The sequence below is a fragment of the Dryobates pubescens genome, chromosome 15 (assembly GCF_014839835.1).
Source record: "Dryobates pubescens isolate bDryPub1 chromosome 15, bDryPub1.pri, whole genome shotgun sequence".
Lineage (NCBI taxonomy): Eukaryota > Metazoa > Chordata > Aves > Piciformes > Picidae > Dryobates > Dryobates pubescens.
The window spans coordinates 19467016-19483689 of record NC_071626.1 but is presented as its reverse complement, the minus strand read 5'-3'; the positions used below and the strand labels follow the sequence as shown (position 1 = coordinate 19483689).

The 16674-nt window shown below is 40.8% G+C and overlaps 1 protein-coding gene across 6 annotated transcripts in view; it reads left to right on the top strand.

Moving 5' to 3' along the window:
- SOX5 (SRY-box transcription factor 5) overlaps positions 1–16674 on the top strand; it is a 347783-nt gene that overhangs the window by 281870 nt on the left and 49239 nt on the right. For all 6 annotated transcript variants that reach the window (XM_054167738.1, XM_054167737.1, XM_054167735.1 and 3 more), the window contains one exon: positions 9440–9586. In XM_054167738.1, coding sequence (XP_054023713.1) covers positions 9440–9586 — 147 coding nt within the window. The remainder of the gene's footprint in view (positions 1–9439; positions 9587–16674) is intronic.

Genomic DNA, 16674 nt, shown 5'->3' with positions numbered 1-16674 from the left:
GTTTTCTGCAGCACAGAAACCCTTAAACTAGAAAACCAGCACTGTAGGACCAGCATTCTTCTCCACCAAAAGACTATCATTGCTTTGCTTTCTCCACCTACACAAATAAAATAAAACAACTACTGCAGCTGAATAAAGATGTCATGTCACATCCTGTTAGTGTTCTCTGCTAAGGGGAAATGGAAGGAGAAAAAAAAATCTTTTTAGAACTGCTCTAGGAGGCTTGGCACAAGGGAAGCAGCTGAGATGCAGTCCTCAGTTCCCCTTTCAGGCACAAATGTCACATTCTTTCCTCTCCACCCAAACTTAGGAGTAGCTGTGGCTCTATGAGCCTGTGAAAGTGAGCTCTGTTGAAAGTTACTTACAATGGACTAAGAGTTTGTCACTCCTGCACCTTGATCCAGACCCTTTAACCACATAATACTCCTCAGTTCAAAGAGCAAATGACCTGAGTAGATACACACCTTAGGTAATTAAGTAGCAGCAGTGTTATGTTATGCTTTCAAGGTCAACAGATACATTTGCATAGTGCTCCAGATTCTGAAATACTCTGAATATTGGGAGTGAAAGAGACTACAAAGAACATGTTTTTCATTCCATTGTTTGATATCATAATTAATAAATGAAGATATGGCTGTCAGGGAGCTTTGGGAAATACACTGGGGAGAACATCCAAGTGAAATTTTTTCAGCTTACTTTGTTGTTTAATTTCATAGAATCAATAAGGTTGGAAAAGACCTTAGAGATCATCAAGTCCAACCTATTACCTAATACTTCATGACTAACTAAACCATGGCTTCAAGTGCCACATCCGATCCTTTTTTGAACACCTTGTCTTTCTTGTCCCCTCCCACACACTATAATTTGATACTATGACACTTTTGCTTCTGGTAGGTGATTGTAAACATTCTGCTACCTTTAAAGAGGGACTTCAGTATCTTAAAACTTTGGTCTCATTACAACTTTGTCACAAGAGTTTCTAGAGCAGGCCGAGTGCTATGGTCCATGTATTCTGCAAAATTCCTCTTGCACAATTTTAGTCCTGAAGAACAGGAGGGACAAGTCACCAAGAAGTCTTACATTCATCAGGATCCAAGAACCTGATACCGTATCAGCATTCAAGTGAGCAAATCTATGTTCTTAAAATAAGAAATGCAGTTGACCTTTATTTCTCTACTATGAGCTCTGCACTTCAGGAGAACCACAGTATTCAGATTTGAAATAATTAATGCAGGCACAGAGTTTTTCTGACTTAAATCCCCATTGAATATAACAACCTAAAATGCAACCAGAAAGTCTATAAATAAAAACTGAAAAAAAAGTTGCTTAAGCAGATGTGTATAAGATGGGGAAATACCTTAATTATAGCTCAGCAATCTGAAAGACACAGAACCTTATTTATGGTAATTCCACTGGCAGTGTTTGCTTATTAACTACTCCATTCACTTAATGGATAACAATGAGCGATTATATACAGTACCAGTCAAGGAAAGCAATGTAATATGAAATAGGTATTTTGTCAAATAGTCACTCATAGAATTTTGTTCTCTCAAATGGGAAATTACATTTACTGGAGTCAGGTGCCCTGAGCTAGTTGCCAAAAATCTGGATATATCAAAAAATCTCATGGGAAGCATACTTGTGGTAAACAAATAGGCAGTAGTGAGATTGTTCCTACAAGAGCATAATGTCTGTGCCACTTTACTGACTTCAGGATTCTAATTTGGAAAAATTGTACTGGGACAGAGGTGTCTGTTGAAGCCTTCATACAGACACTTCATCTTCAATACAGAATAGTCAGTGATAAAGGGAATGCACTTTACAAAACAAATGCCCCTTCTTCAGCTGCATGTCCCTTTTGTTTGTCTTCCACGTTACCACTGTCTATCTTATTACACGTACCTTAAGAAGTATGCTGGCAATAGTATGTCTTTTAAACAAATTCTTTTATCTTTTTTTCTAACAAAAGGAGTTCTTTTGCCGTAAAAATAACTAATAGTAATGGCAGCAAGAACAAATTATATTCTGGGGCTGTACAACAAACTATAGGAAAGCAAAAGTTACTAGATTATTTTATTTAAACTGTGTACAATATTAATTACTTTCCTTGAAGGGGACACTGTTCATCTGCAACATTTCAGCCAACAAGCTTTTTCCAGAAGACATTATCAAGTTTCCTTTCCAATATGCATTCTGTATAGTCACTCTCTTTCAATTACTGTCATATGGTGTGAACGTGGTACGTATGAATATGTAGGCCACTTGGGCTGTTTTCCAGTGAAAAACTCTTCATTTGTAAAGAGCAGACAATCTTAAACACACAGTTTACAATGATATTTTACCACAGAAAGTAACAGATCTTATTAGTCTCTGATAGGAAGTGTCTATTGATAAGTTCCTACAGTTATATCCTGTAGAAGGATTGTCTTCTTGTTAAGGCAAAAAACAAAGGAGCCATGAGGTCTAGGCTCTAATCAGGAGTTTCCTACAGTCTTCCTGTGTCACAGGAATGGTCAGTTGATGTCATGGGTGCTGATTTCCAACTTGAGTAGCATTGACAGAATTAATGACTGCCTTTCAAGGAAAACTGAATTTCCTAATGTTGGTAGAATGCTTATGGTTAATGCCTTTTCCATAGAAGCTAACAGATAGATAGAGCTATGTTTAGATAAAATGATAGCCCTATCCAGTGAAATTCCATTTGTTTCTGCCCTCAGAGCCACCATAAATTGTACCTACATTTGTCACTTTGTCCACCGTTTTCCAAGCAAAGCAAGCATTGTTTTGAATGTACTGCAGTCATGATAAAAGCCTTTATTACTTCAAATGTAGACTTAAAGCTCAATCACAATTTGGTGACATGGACTTCAGCCTTCTTTCTGCATGCCAAGGATCCCCAGTTCATCGTACCATGGAAGTTCCACATAAGAATAGAACTAGTTCAGTAAAGCAGTCCTATGGACTGCAGTGGGATTATTCTCAGGAATGAGTACTGTGGGCCTAGAACCCTGGAGATCAGCTACCAGGATCATATTTTAGGGAGACTTGCGGTTACCAATTCTAAAGGTGATGTTTTTCGAATCTGAGAGAGATGTTGTTTACAAGTCTGTGCTTTTAACTTGCGTTCAAGAAGTATATAAATGAAGCCTTGTTCTGCTTGTGAATGCTTTACAGTTTTTCTAGTGAGAACTTGTTTTTCTTAATGTTCCTATGTGTCTCAGATTTTTTTAAGGCTAGAGAGGCAACTAGATTGTCTAGTTTGACAAAACAAAAATATTATTTGGCTTAATAAACTCCTTGTTTGAAGTTCATCTTCCAGAAACACATCCAATCTTGACTGAAAATTCAAGACTCAAACCCCACCATTTCTCTAGGCAGTTCCTCCAAGCCTTACCACTGCTATCTGATTAAAAACAGCTTTTTATTTATTTATTAATTTGTCATATCTTAACTTTCATATTTATTACTGTTCCTTGCTTCACGATTTACTTGCCTGTCTTCCTCACTGAAGCTAAATACAGAGCAAAGCTAGGATGGGAGTTTTCAAAGGAAGTTAGATGGTTTCTGTGGCCACAGGAAAGAACAGTGTAGCTTTTCAGTATTTCCCTTCTCTAGTCTCTGTGTGGTCTACAATTTTGGGGTGAATTCATTCTATTTTTTACTTGATGAATAAAGAAAACACTAGTTCAGTCATGGTTCCCTGCCAGAAAATGTCTCTGTGGGACATATGCACACCTCCAAACTCGGAGCTGGGGCAATTTCTTTTAGGAAATGGGTGTGATAAAGATATAATGTAGGTAGAACAGCAATAATTATCCAAGTCTGTTCAGAATTCTAAAGAACAACGTAGAGTAAAAATAAAACCAAAATAAACAAATATACTTTAAGTGCATTGAAGGATCTTGAGCTGTATTGTTCTTACCTGAAATTAGCCCAAAGCTACCAACTCGAGCACTGAAGCTGGGTAAAATTCACCTTGAAAGAGTTCTTTGGACAAGATTTTAAGGGAGCCTATTGAAATTGTGTTCACTGTCTGTGTTTTCTGAACATCTCCCACTTGGTGCTGACAAAGCCTTTGCTGAAGTTTTGAATGTATGAATTAGTGTGTCCCTTTGAAATGATTGAGTAACAGTATTTGTAGGAAACTCAGACACAGAAAAGGTGAAAATCTGGCATTTGTAGCTTTCATATACATATTGAGGAGCTAGGTGAAGAACTTTCTACATAAATGATCTTGACAGCATTGTTACCAATCACTAATGAGTGCAGCTTTAGTTTTAATTTCTGTAGTCAACATTTTTATCCATGTTGCCACCGCCTTTAAAAACCTCTCTTAGAGTAGGACATATGTCACATGTTTGGTTTATGTTAATTCCTTTTTCTTTTTATTCCTTGTGTCCTTTTAAAAAATTAGACCAACTGAACAGATTTAAAATTAATTTTCTACCATAATCAAACACTTTGCATGCCTTATATAAGCATAAAATTTGAGGTGAAGAAAAGGGAACTCATGTTTCCTGAATAACAGATCTCAGTTTGTACAATTTCCCCCCTCAGTTTATGCAAAAATCCAAGAACAGGGCCATTCATGTGTATATTTTTAATGATGGATCTCAAAATGACAAAGAAACTGAAGTGTTGGATCAGTCAGCAGTTAACATTTAAGCATAACAGTTTGTGAATTTATCACTGTGGTAGCTCCACTAAAAAAATAGTTTCTATCAGAAACATTGCAGTAACTGATTCAGGTTCCCATACCACCTGTCTCTGTCTCGCTGTGTTTTTTTCAGTGACAGCTCTTAATCTCTATTGCTCCCTAATAAAAATATTTTAATAAGAGGTAATACTGTAACCCAAATGCCTATAGGTGCTTGAATCAACTCTCTCTGCATATGTAATTGGTAACACTGCTCAACCCTTTTAAAAATTTGCTACTAAATCTCATTCTCATTTTCTGTATTAATAGAACAAGAATTCATTTTTAGTGTACCCTCAATGCAGTAATGAACATTGTTAACATGGAACAATAATGCCCAAGGGGAAAGTTTTCAAAGCCTGTCTAACCTTAAGGCTTTGCTGTTGATGTACTACAAAATCATCAAGCCAAGAGCTCTTTGAGTTAGTCCATTTGGAGAGTTCAGCTGAATGATTCTGCTTAATATATTGGAAGAATTATAAATGGTTTAGGTGGTGACCTAGGGAGAATGGAGGATTTTTGTATAATAGCTTAAGAACAGAGGAGCAACCTTAAAAAAATAACTATATCTCCTGCTCATTTAAAAATGTATCACATTGTGCTTTTGTTCTGTTTTTTCTAAGAGGTTAATGAGAAAACATTAACAAGTCACGAAGTATTGTGCTTGGGCAGAGGAGCTGAAACATAGTTACCTAGTTATGAACAAAGAATACACATTACTCTTGATACGCTTTTTCAGAAGCCAGATTCTGCCTTCTTGAAGAAGTCTTATCTATATCAGATATAACTGGAATATCATCCTTATTTTATTATGTATAGCAAAAATAAATTTGTCTAAAGCAGTAGTGCTTCATTAACTTCAATGCCTTGTTCTCATTACTGTCAAAAATGTAAAGGTGCATTTTAGGTGATGATTGAATGTTTCAACAGTGACTGATTCATAGGCTGTTCCAAAATCTGAGACTGTTGAGGAAGCAGGAGCAGAGATGTTCTTTTGTTGGATTTCAGTTTGTCTCTGAAATGAATGCATAAACTGTTGTCGTTTAGCCCTCTTGATTCACAGCACTTGGTCACACCATTGCCCTTTCCTTGACTATAAGCTAAAGGTCATCATGTCCTAAAAGAACTACGTGTGAACAGACAAGTTCAATAATGTCAAAGCTGAAAAATATTGATGGTCTGAGGAATGTGCTGTGTATTGTATATTTCTGTCCATTTTTTTAAGTCAGAGGGGAATATAGGAGTAATCTTACTGTTTAAATAGAATTTCAGACCCTTACAATTTCATAAGTTATGTGTTTTCCACTTTAAAACTAGGCTTGATGTTGCTTTTCAGTAGAATAGTTGGTTTGTGTTGGAGGAAGGGACTTTTTAAGAGAGTGCTGTAACAAGAGACCTCTTACAAGATTTTATTTAATGTTTGTTTTTAATTCTCAAAATGAATTAACTAGAGGTGAGATGTTGACTCTGATAACAGGAGGACAGAAGTTTGTACAAAGCATGAATGAAGGCTTTATAGGTTTTCTGCCTTCCAGATCTGTCCACAATATACTGTGCTTCGCTGTTTTGGGGTATGTCTGTCCCTGAACTGAGAATAAAACCTTCATTTGAAATTCTGTATATTCCATCTACCACCTAGAGATATGTCTTCCTTCTGGGCTATTGCAGAGGGAAATCCATTCCTCGTGCTTATTAAATCATCTACTTTGTCTACATTGTCAAAAAGGTGGTTGAAGACAATACTGTAAGGATGATTCATATCTCCAAACACATTTCTCAGTGACCACTGAACAGGTGTAAGATGGTGTAGTTTCTTGAATTCTTGTGATTCACTCTTTGGACCTCAAATAGAAGCTGTTTTCTCTCTCTTTTCTGCTAAAGGATACTGTTTGTAAGGTCTTCTCTAAAGGCTCATGGAAATTCGTGTGGGGCTCAGTAATGAACATCCCAGTCCTTGTCTAACGTGTCAATGACTCCACTTGGTTCAGGACTGCTAAGTGTCATAGAATCACAGGATGGTAGGAGCTGGGAAGGACTTCTAAAGACCATCCAATATAACCACCTTGATAAAGCAGGGTCACCTAGATCAGGTTGCACAGAAACGCTTCCAAGTGGGTTCTCAAAGTCCTCAGAGAAGGAGACTTCACAGCCTCTCTGGGCAGGCTGTTCCAGTTACCCTCAAAGTAAAGTTTTTCCTCAAGTTCAAATGAAACTTCCTGTGGTTTAGTTTGTAACTACTGCTCCTTGTCCTGTCACTGGGTACCACTGAAAAGTGCCCAGACACATCCTCATGACCTCTTGATAAGATTCTCTCTCAGCCTTCTCTTTTCCAGGCTGAAGAGATCCAGGTGTCTCAGTTTCTCCTCATAAAAGAGATGCTCCAGTCCCCAAAACAGTGCCCAAACTGACGATGTTATTTTTACTTTACTTGTGGTCTAGGCATAGTCTTTGATATCTAATCTGTGGATTAGCAGCAAGCTGGAGCCTTTCCTGCCCAACAGCCCTTTGGCTGTCTTTTGTCTTTTTCCCATAGTTGCCTCAATTTGTTTTTTGAATAGGGAGCAAAAGAAAGGGAAAAAATTTCCCTAGATCTGCTCTGTCATCACCAGAGTCCAATTATGTTTGTGCTGTTCCCTAGTCATGTATCCTATTTCTTAAACAACTGTTGCCCTTCTGATATATTAATTCATACATAAAGCTGTCTTGATTTTCCTTGAACTGCCTGCTGTAGTTCTTCACTCGTTCACACAGACCCTTGTTCCTTTCTCCCTGCTGGATTTAGTCTTCCTTTGAAAGAATGAATGGATATGAACTTCAACAGATAAATACATGCATTTGATTCTGTGACTGATTTGTGGCTGAGTTGGTTTTGATGACTTTTATCTGTAGCTGATTTGCATCTATTTGGCTCAAATTCACTGGGTGTAATACATAGAATAAATGAATACATAAATGTAAGGAAGAGGCAAGGAGAGAACGGATGAATGAATGGACAATAGAGAAATAGAGGGAGGCTAAACAGAAAGGGATGGATAATTGGTGATTAAGAAGTACAGGAAAATAAAGAACAAACATTGATCAAAGCAGAGAAAAGAAAGGAAAAGGATTCAAATGGAAAAGAATGAAAGTCTGAAAAGAACAGAAAGAGTGGAAAAATAACTAAGAACTTGGTGCCTGGTTACACCTGAAAGGGCAGAAAATGCTTACTTTTAATTAGGTGGAAGGGCTAGGATTGTGCATCAGTGAAGGGAAGAGTTTGTACAGGCAACTGCAGGATGATATCCAAGGTAGCCTGAGACTCAGAGCAGTACATCTTGCCCATTTGATCAAGTTAAGCATTTGCTACAGGGTTTTTATAGCACATTAGCACATTAGTGGTGTCTGTCTAGCTTTTGCACAGCTCCGTGTGGAATAATCCTGTAATGAATCCTCATGTTCCTCTTTCAGAGCTGCTGGTTTGGGTTAGCATTTCTTAGTGCCCTCTGATCTAACCATTTTGATTTTATAAGCATATACAAGTGACTAAAAAACAACTAAGTGTCACTAACAAGACTTCTTAGACTAGTCATAATGAAGTTCCCTTGTTTTTTCCACACGACTTCTGTGTTCCTGCATGTTATCCTTGTCATGCTGCATCTCCAAAGCTCTGTTAGCACCTGCAGGCAGAGAGCACCATCGTTCAATGTTACACGTTACACGTGTTCTGCACAGCACAAATAATGCATAGCAGGAGGCGTTGAAACTGATACTGTAAGTGAGGAAAGAAAGCCTTTGTTAGTACATTATCTGCTCTCAGAAATCTGACTTCTATTTGGTTTCACCCGAATTCACTCTTCACAAAGCAGCAACTGCTGCTTCTCCTGCCCACCATGTTTATTTTCTCCACTTTTCATTTGGAAGTCAGGGGAGCTTTCAGGCATTGACAATTTGTCTGGTTTTTTTTTTTTCTCTCTGCTTTTGACCTCTATCCTTAAACTACTACTGTAGGGCTTTGAACAGAGGACTGTGATTATAAGTATTCAGAGGCTAATAATCAAATAATGTGTTTTAAGTGCCTTACTGGTTTAGTTTTACAGAGAAAAACATTCCCACTATGTATCTGCTTTGCACCTATCACAGAAAGGGTTCTTAGTCTTAATTGGAGCTTCTAGTTGCTCTTAGACAGTACATTACCATTGCTGTGTGTATGTTTATATTGACTGTAGTGTATCCCCAGAACTCAGCTGAGAGTGGACTCTCAGAGTAAGTGCTAAACAAATTTTTGTCATTCCCTGTCCCAAGCACCTTACAGCCTGTGCAAACAAGGCAAATGTATCAAGTAAGATAAAGAAACACAGAAGGTAACGCAGAGACCATCATATCAAACACCACATGAATTTCACAGGGGTTGATGCCTGTTACCAGTGGAGATGCTGTTTTGCCTAATTCATCTCGGGAAGGGGAAGATTGCCCACTGGCTCAAGCAAGCCATAAAGATTAGCTTTTGTTCCTTGCTTTGAATCCCTGAACACACAGGGATGCTTGGACATTTCTCATGGTGGTGTCTGTCATTCGTCCCCTGAGGAATGAGTCACAAAAGTGGAGATGACAATTCTTGTCTTGAAGTATACAAATGTGCTAAACAAAAAATACTCATCTGAAGGAAAACAGATCATCTGCAGTAGAAGTAGTTTTGGGAAACTTATTTATTGATGATGTCTCTCCTCTGTCTTCCCCTCCTCCATTTTTTGTTTGTTTTTACAGCAGTTGTATGCTGCCCAACTTGCTGCAATGCAAGTGTCTCCAGGAGGCAAGATACCTGGCATACCCCAGGGTAACCTTGGTGCTGCTGTATCCCCTACCAGCATCCACACAGACAAGAGCACAAACAGCCCTCCACCCAAAAGCAAGGTACTGTACCACGCCCTGCAACACTGTTATTCTGAGAGTATGGGTACTTGCATGTGTTTGTTGTCTGAAGGCTAGCTGTGTGCCTCAGTTGCAAGCAGCTTTGTTCTCAAGATGGCTTCCTGAAACAGGAGGATATTCACAGTACCATTTTTCCAGTAGAAGAACCTCAGCACCAAGAAACCATTTGCGCACTATGTCAGAAACAGACATCACGTCATCTGAGATCCTCTGGGTTCCCTTGCAGTATTCTAGCTATCACTCTGCTGTTTCTTCCAAATTCAGTAATAGGTAGTGGGCTTGAGGTGACCAGCTGTTGTTCAAGCACAGAAGAGTGTCCAAGAGAAATAGAAAGCAGAGGGGTACCTGGTGTGTAGCCCCTCCTGTCCTGGGGTTCAGTATGAGTTTGTGGAGGACCAAGTCTCCAAAGCAATGTCTGTAGAACAGGGTTGGAATCTGTCCATCAAATGATGGGCTCTGATGATTAATCTTGATCATAGATGGGCAATTCAGTCCATACTCACTGAAGAGATCAAGCTATCAGCTTGTAGTCACATCTGTGTAACACCACCAGTGTGCGACTAGTTATACCCAGAAAAAAAACAGGGAATATGTCCATTGGAAGAAGATGACCTCCATGTATGCCACAGCTGAGCAAAAGTAACAGGTCAAAATGGAATGGCACATACTAGGTATTGGAAAACAGCTAGGAAGAATTTAGGTAAGGAATGCAGAGGAAAAGCAGTCCTATTTATGTGACAGCAAGCACTTGATAAATATGTGTCCTTCTTATTAGTGTCCTCTAGCATGCTGTCCGTGTCCTTTATCATGTCGGAAAAGATTCCTTGAATTGACAGTCGTGCCTTGTTTTTACCCTAACAGTAAACCAACACAGATTAAAAATAACCAGATGAGTAAAGAACACCATTGTCAGCTCAGTGAAAAAATGTGTTAAAAGAACAAAAATCAAGTGTAGAACCAGTAGCTGTTCTGTTAATGATCCAAGCTCTGGGTCTATGTTTTCTTTCTTCCATCATCAGTGCAGACTTTCTGATTTCATGAGGTTTGTTCTAGGCTTGGAGTCCTTTTTATATCCTGTAGAGCAAGGAATCACAAAACTATGCAGTACTCCATTATATTTTTGGGCTGCTTTCCCAAAAAAGTTGTGTCTGGTTTACAAGAGGGTTTTGTGCATTTTACAAGGGTTGGCTTTTTGTGTGTGCATGGCTAGAGGCTTGTGAGATCCACTAGACTAAAGTACTGGTGAGTTTTTTGGATCTCTTGTGCACAAGCAGAATGTCTGATGAGATCTAAGGGGACACAGTATTTATTTTGTGGCAATTGCGGAATTAGAAAGCCTGCCATGTCTACCAGTAACATCAAGCATTAACTGGCTTACTAGCAGCTGTCAAGATCACCTCTTTTGTCCCTTGTGTTTTATTGTGTTGTTTCATATTTGTAGGTGTTCCAGTGCCTTTGGCTTTCAGTTTGTAGGACACAAACAAAACTTATTTGCAAATTGCAAATTGGAGAAGGGAAAAAAAAAAAAAAAAGGTGGGCCAAAAGCAAAGGAAGGGGGCTCCAAAAGGCTGTAAAATTGTACAGCATGAGGCTTGTGATGCATGCTGTTTTCAATCTGCTGTGTGCCAGTTGGAGGCTCAGAGAGAGAGCGAGAGAAAGAGAAGGGATAATGCTGAGAAATGATAGAGTGGCTGTGACCTCCAAGCTCAGCCTGGAAATCCAAGACATTGATTTCACTTAGCATTCCTGCTGAGAAATCCGGCGGAGTTCAGTTGTAATAAAAGAACAAGATTCTGTTCTAATGGTAATGGCGTATGACAGACATACCACTTTGTCTGTCCTCAGCACCAGAGAGAGGAGAATTGGAGAAAGGTCACCTGACCTGCCTGTGGTGTTGTGCGAATGCTACACTGAGCTTTGAACTCCAGCCTGGAAGCACAATTATTTATAATACTAAATGATAAAGAAACCTTTATAGAGCCTACAGTAATTAGAATAAAGCTTATACAATACTGCAGTGGCCTGGCTCAGAAAACATGCTGACAAATCCATCACAGTGGCAGAAACTGAAGCTTATATGGTGAAGCTAAACACCTTTGTTTGTGTCTGTGTGGACCTTCCTTTGGCTTTTTCAAAGCTTGTTTGTGCCCAACAGCTCCAAAAGTTTATTGTGTTTGATGTTTGGGTTTTTTTCAGATGTGTGTTCTTCAGCTTTGTCAGCGAGTACCTGTCTGAGTTTCACAGCTATGTTTAGTTTATTTATTTTTTAATCCCCAGTAGCAACTTGGTTCTTGAAGTTAGTTTGTGGTGGTCTTTGTGACTGTCACTGTACATCAGCCCTCCACAGATGAACAGTTAATTCCTTAGACAAGCTTTCAATAGATGCTGTTTGCCCAATCTCTGTTTTCAGCCCACAGTTTACACTGGCGCAGCTCTGGTAATGCACTCAAGTGTTTGGAGACAAGGAGACAGCCTTACCTGGGAGTGTGTCAAGCTACTGGCAAACATCTAGGTCACTTCTGAAAAGCTGTGGGGTTTTTTTTTTCCCTCTTGTATAGTGTTAAAGTTAGCATGCTGCTCTTTGCAAGGATTCTTCAAAGTCGGCCTCAGCAGCAGATGGAACAACTGTTGGCTCTAGAAATGCTGAGAAGCATCAGGGGGAGTTTGCCAAGGATCATCCTTTAAATCTAGTAAGACTTGAACACATCCCTAAACTCCTCTAAGACCTTGGCAACTCCCATTTTGGCAAACCTTTTATCAGTGGCCCTCACCAGTGTTTGAACATTGTGCTGGGCAAATTACCCTGGCATCTTGCTTTGTCTCACTCACCTTTCAGTAGATGTGACCTGGGATAGTAAGATTTACTTCCTGGGTTTCTGTGCTGTACCTTTTAGGAAGCCATGAAGTAGAGATGCCATTATGCTGTGCTGCACACATTCTGTCAAGTTTTGGTTAGGAAACTGAGCTGGTGTCGTACATTCTTCCAAGAAGAAATCTGTGCCAGAAAAACTGATTTAAGAAACAGAGCTAGTGGAGCCTGTCCAAAAGAAAATGCGTGTGTCTTGCGGAAATGGATTTTAACACAGCTTCTTCTTGAGCAGTTTTAAAAACAGCCGGTATGCTAATCATACCATTCAAATTTACCAAGGCCTCCTCCACAACCCATTTGAAAGGCAACTATCTTTGAAGTTTGCCAAATTTTGTTGGATTTCCAAAGTCTGTCTTATGCACATTTTCCCTTTGATCACATAAATGCTTGCATGCTGCTCTGTTGGGTGTTCAAGGTGGTTACACGCTCCCAAGTAAGCAGCAGAGAACAGGCACAGGTGCAGATAAGGACCAGACAGCATAACCTACCAGTCTGTCTTGTGATTAACTTTGAGCCTCTTGTACAGAGACATGCAGAAGATTAAAACAACCAGAATTATAGAGAATATGTTTATCTGAACAGTGAGCTTTACCATGCTACCAGGATTCTTACCTGATAGCCACAGTCCTCACTAACTCCAGGTGAGGTCAACATCGCATGTGAATAGCCAGGACCCTGTTCTTTCCCGCCTTTGTTCCTTGTTTTTGATGTTGCACACACAAATGTAACATCTAGTGCCTGCCCGATGCAATATCCTATCCCCTTTCCATGTAATCTTTCAAGTGCAGTAATTCTGGAGTGAATTTTCAATGTGTCTTGTAAACGTGGCTAAATGATTCCCTGTATTTAACAGAGCACAGTGCACTGTCTGTCGCAGCCGCTGAAAAACAGGAGCAATTCAGTGCAGTATGTGACAGGAGAGAGTTCCTTTAACTCAGCCTTAACTCTGCTCACAGTTATGTCTCCATCAATGGCAACAGCACACAGATTGTCCAGATAATTTTTTTTGTTCTTTTCAAATACTTCTGGCAATGATGTTACTATTTGCTCAGCAGTAGAACCTGGGAGTTGTGACAAGGAAAGGAAATGTGTTTCAGACAAGCCAGAAACAGCACTAAGCAGTTGGATATACACAAGCAGATTCTCCTCAACTGCAATATCCATACAAATATTAGTGCAAATCATTAACCGAAGATGGGACTTTATTTTCACATTATCTGATCATCTGATCACCAAATTAAACATTGGACTGAATTTGTTTCATGTCACCTATAGTCAACAATAGAATAACCTTTGAAAGACTTAGAGCTTGCCTCTCTACCACAGCAGAGGTTGACTTTAAAATGGCCAGAGACTCTCTAAGGGAACTTCTTCCATTTTTGAGGAATATCTGATGATGATTCTGCAGGTGCTGCCACATGCACCAGCTGTGTCTGGCATCCTGTTTATAGTATATGAAGGATAGAAAGGGACTAACTCTGTGTTTGCTCCGTTCAACCCAGGCAAGGTAAGCCTGGATGTGAAACTACAATTGAGTCACTATTGACTTCCTTACCAAGTACTATAGGATAGGATAGGATAGGATAGGATAGGATAGGATAGGATAGGATAGGATAGGATAGGATAGGATAGGATAGGATAGGATCAACCAGATTGGAAAAGACTTCCGAGATCATCAAGTCCAACCCATCACCCAACACCATTTAATCAACTAAACCATGGCACCAAGTGCCTCATCCAGTCTCTTCCTAAACACCTCCAGTGATGGCGACTCCACCACCTCCCTGGGCAGCCCATTCCAATGGCCAATCAGTCTTTCCATGAAGAACTTCTTCCTAACATCCAGCCTAAACTTCCCCTGGTGCAGCTTGAGACTGTGTCCTCTTGTTCTGATGCTGGTTGCCTGGGGACAGAATAATGAATAAAAGTGTTTTGCAATGGGCATTTTAATTCAGGCATACCACAGGCTGTGTTAGTAGGAAAATGAGTAAAGAATTTCCTGTGGGGAGCTGGTTGGGGATTTTCCCATCTCAATCAAAACTGATGAGGGGATTATACTTCCCAGTTTCACTGGGAAAGCTTTCTTGACTCAGGATGAAAATACAGGGCAGGGAGAAAAAGTGAAAAAACATCTGATAGAAAAGAGAAAGTAAAAGGCCCTAAATGTCCTGATAATAAGAACAATCATCAAGATGATATTTCTGATTGTACTTTGGGCAAATTGTCGACTGGAACTTCATTTTAGGTGACTGCCCTAAGCAGCCTTGTTAACTTGGGTATACTTTGTCTCTCTTTCCCTCATTTCTCTCTTTTGTATCCTAGCACCAAATGTGCAAATTTATCTTTGGGATATCTAGGGAAAAATATTAAGTTCCATTATACACATAGAATCATAGTATCAGTCAGGGTTGGAAGGGACCACAAGGATCATCCAGCTTCAACCCCCCTGCCATGGGCAGGGACACCCCACACTAGATCAGGCTGGCCAGAACCTCATCCAGCTTGGGCTTAAACACCTCCAGGGACAGGGCCTCAACCACCTCCCTGGACAACCCATTCCAGGGCTTCACCACTCTCACGCTGAAGAACTTCTTCCTCACGTCCAGTCTGAATCTCCCCACCTCCAGCTTCATTCCATTCCCCCTAGTCCTATCACTACCTGATATCCTAAGAAGTCCCTCCCCAGCCTTCTTGTAGGCCCTCTTCAGATACTGGAAGGCCACAATTAGGTCAGTCTGGAGCCTTCTTTTCTCCAGACTGAACAGCCCCAACTCCTTCAGTCTGTCCTCACAGGAGAGGTGCTCCAGCCCTCTGATCATCCTCATGGCCCTTCTCTGGACACCTTCCGGCACCTCCATATCACTCTTGTAATAGGGGCTCCAGAACTGGAGGCAGTACTCCAGGTGGGGTCTCACCAGAGCTGAGCAGAGGGGGAGAATCACCTCCCTTGACCTGCTGGCCACACTTCTCTTGATGCAGCCCAGGATCTGAGTGGCTTTCTGGGCTGCAAGTGCACACTGAGAGCTCATGTGGAGCTTCTTGTCCACCAGCACCCCCAAGTCCCTCTCCTCAGGGCTGCTTTCCAGCCAGTCACTGCCCAGCCTGGATTTGTGCCTGGGATTGCCTCCACCCAGATGCAGGACCCTGCACTTGGTCTTGTTGAACCTCATGAGGTTGGCTTGCGCCCACATCTCCAGCCTGTCAAGGTCCCTCTGGATGGCATCCCTTCCCTCCAGCGTGTCTGCTGCACCACACAGCTTGGTGTCATCAGCAAACTTGCTGAGGGTGCACTCAATGCCACTGTCCATGGCACCAACAAAGATGTTGAACAAGACTGGTCCCAGGACTGATCCCTGAGGGACTCCGCGTGTCACTGGCCTCCACATAGCTGCCTCAGCTTTCTTGCCACATCATGCTCTAAGTACTGCAGAAGCTTACCTGATAAGTAGACATTGAGATTCCTTGTACCCTCAGAGCTGCCAATTTTGAACATGTTAAAGAAAGGTACCCAATTTCAGCACTACAGATGTGCTCTGCGAATGCAGAAATATGTTAGTGTTTCCTATTCATAGCTTTTCTTTGTATTTGGTCATATCAGATATTTTTGGAAACATGAGCTAATTGTTCTGCAGAACACTGTGAAGTACTTCAGCAATAAAATGAGCAGCAGATGTGACTAAAGAAGACTGACCCGCTATGGGGACAGGCTGAGAGAGTTGGGGCTGTACAGCCTTGAGAAAAGAAGGCTCCAGGGAGACCTTAGAGAAGCCTTACAGTACCCAAAGGGGGCCTAGAAGAAAGTCAGGAACGGACTTTTTACAAGGGCTTGTAGTGTTAAGATGAGAGGGAGTGGACTGAAGTGTGAGGAAGGCAGATCGAGAGTGGAGATTAGGAAGAAAGTCTTGACAGTGAGGGTGGTGAGACACTGGAACAGGTTGCCCAGGGAGGTCATGGATGCCCCCTCCCTGGAGGTGTTCAAGGCCAGGTTGGTCTAGTGGAAAGTGTCCCTGCCCATGGCAAGGGGGGGTTGGAACTAGGTAGCTTTAAGGTCCCTTTCAACCTAAACCATTCTATGAATCTATGAATCACGGCTGTGTACAGGTGACGAAAGGGCATGATTCATTGTGCTAGATGGGGCCAAATTCTTTTCCCCAAAGAGTAGAGAAGAAGAACCTGTCTGAAACTGACCCACTGCACATGT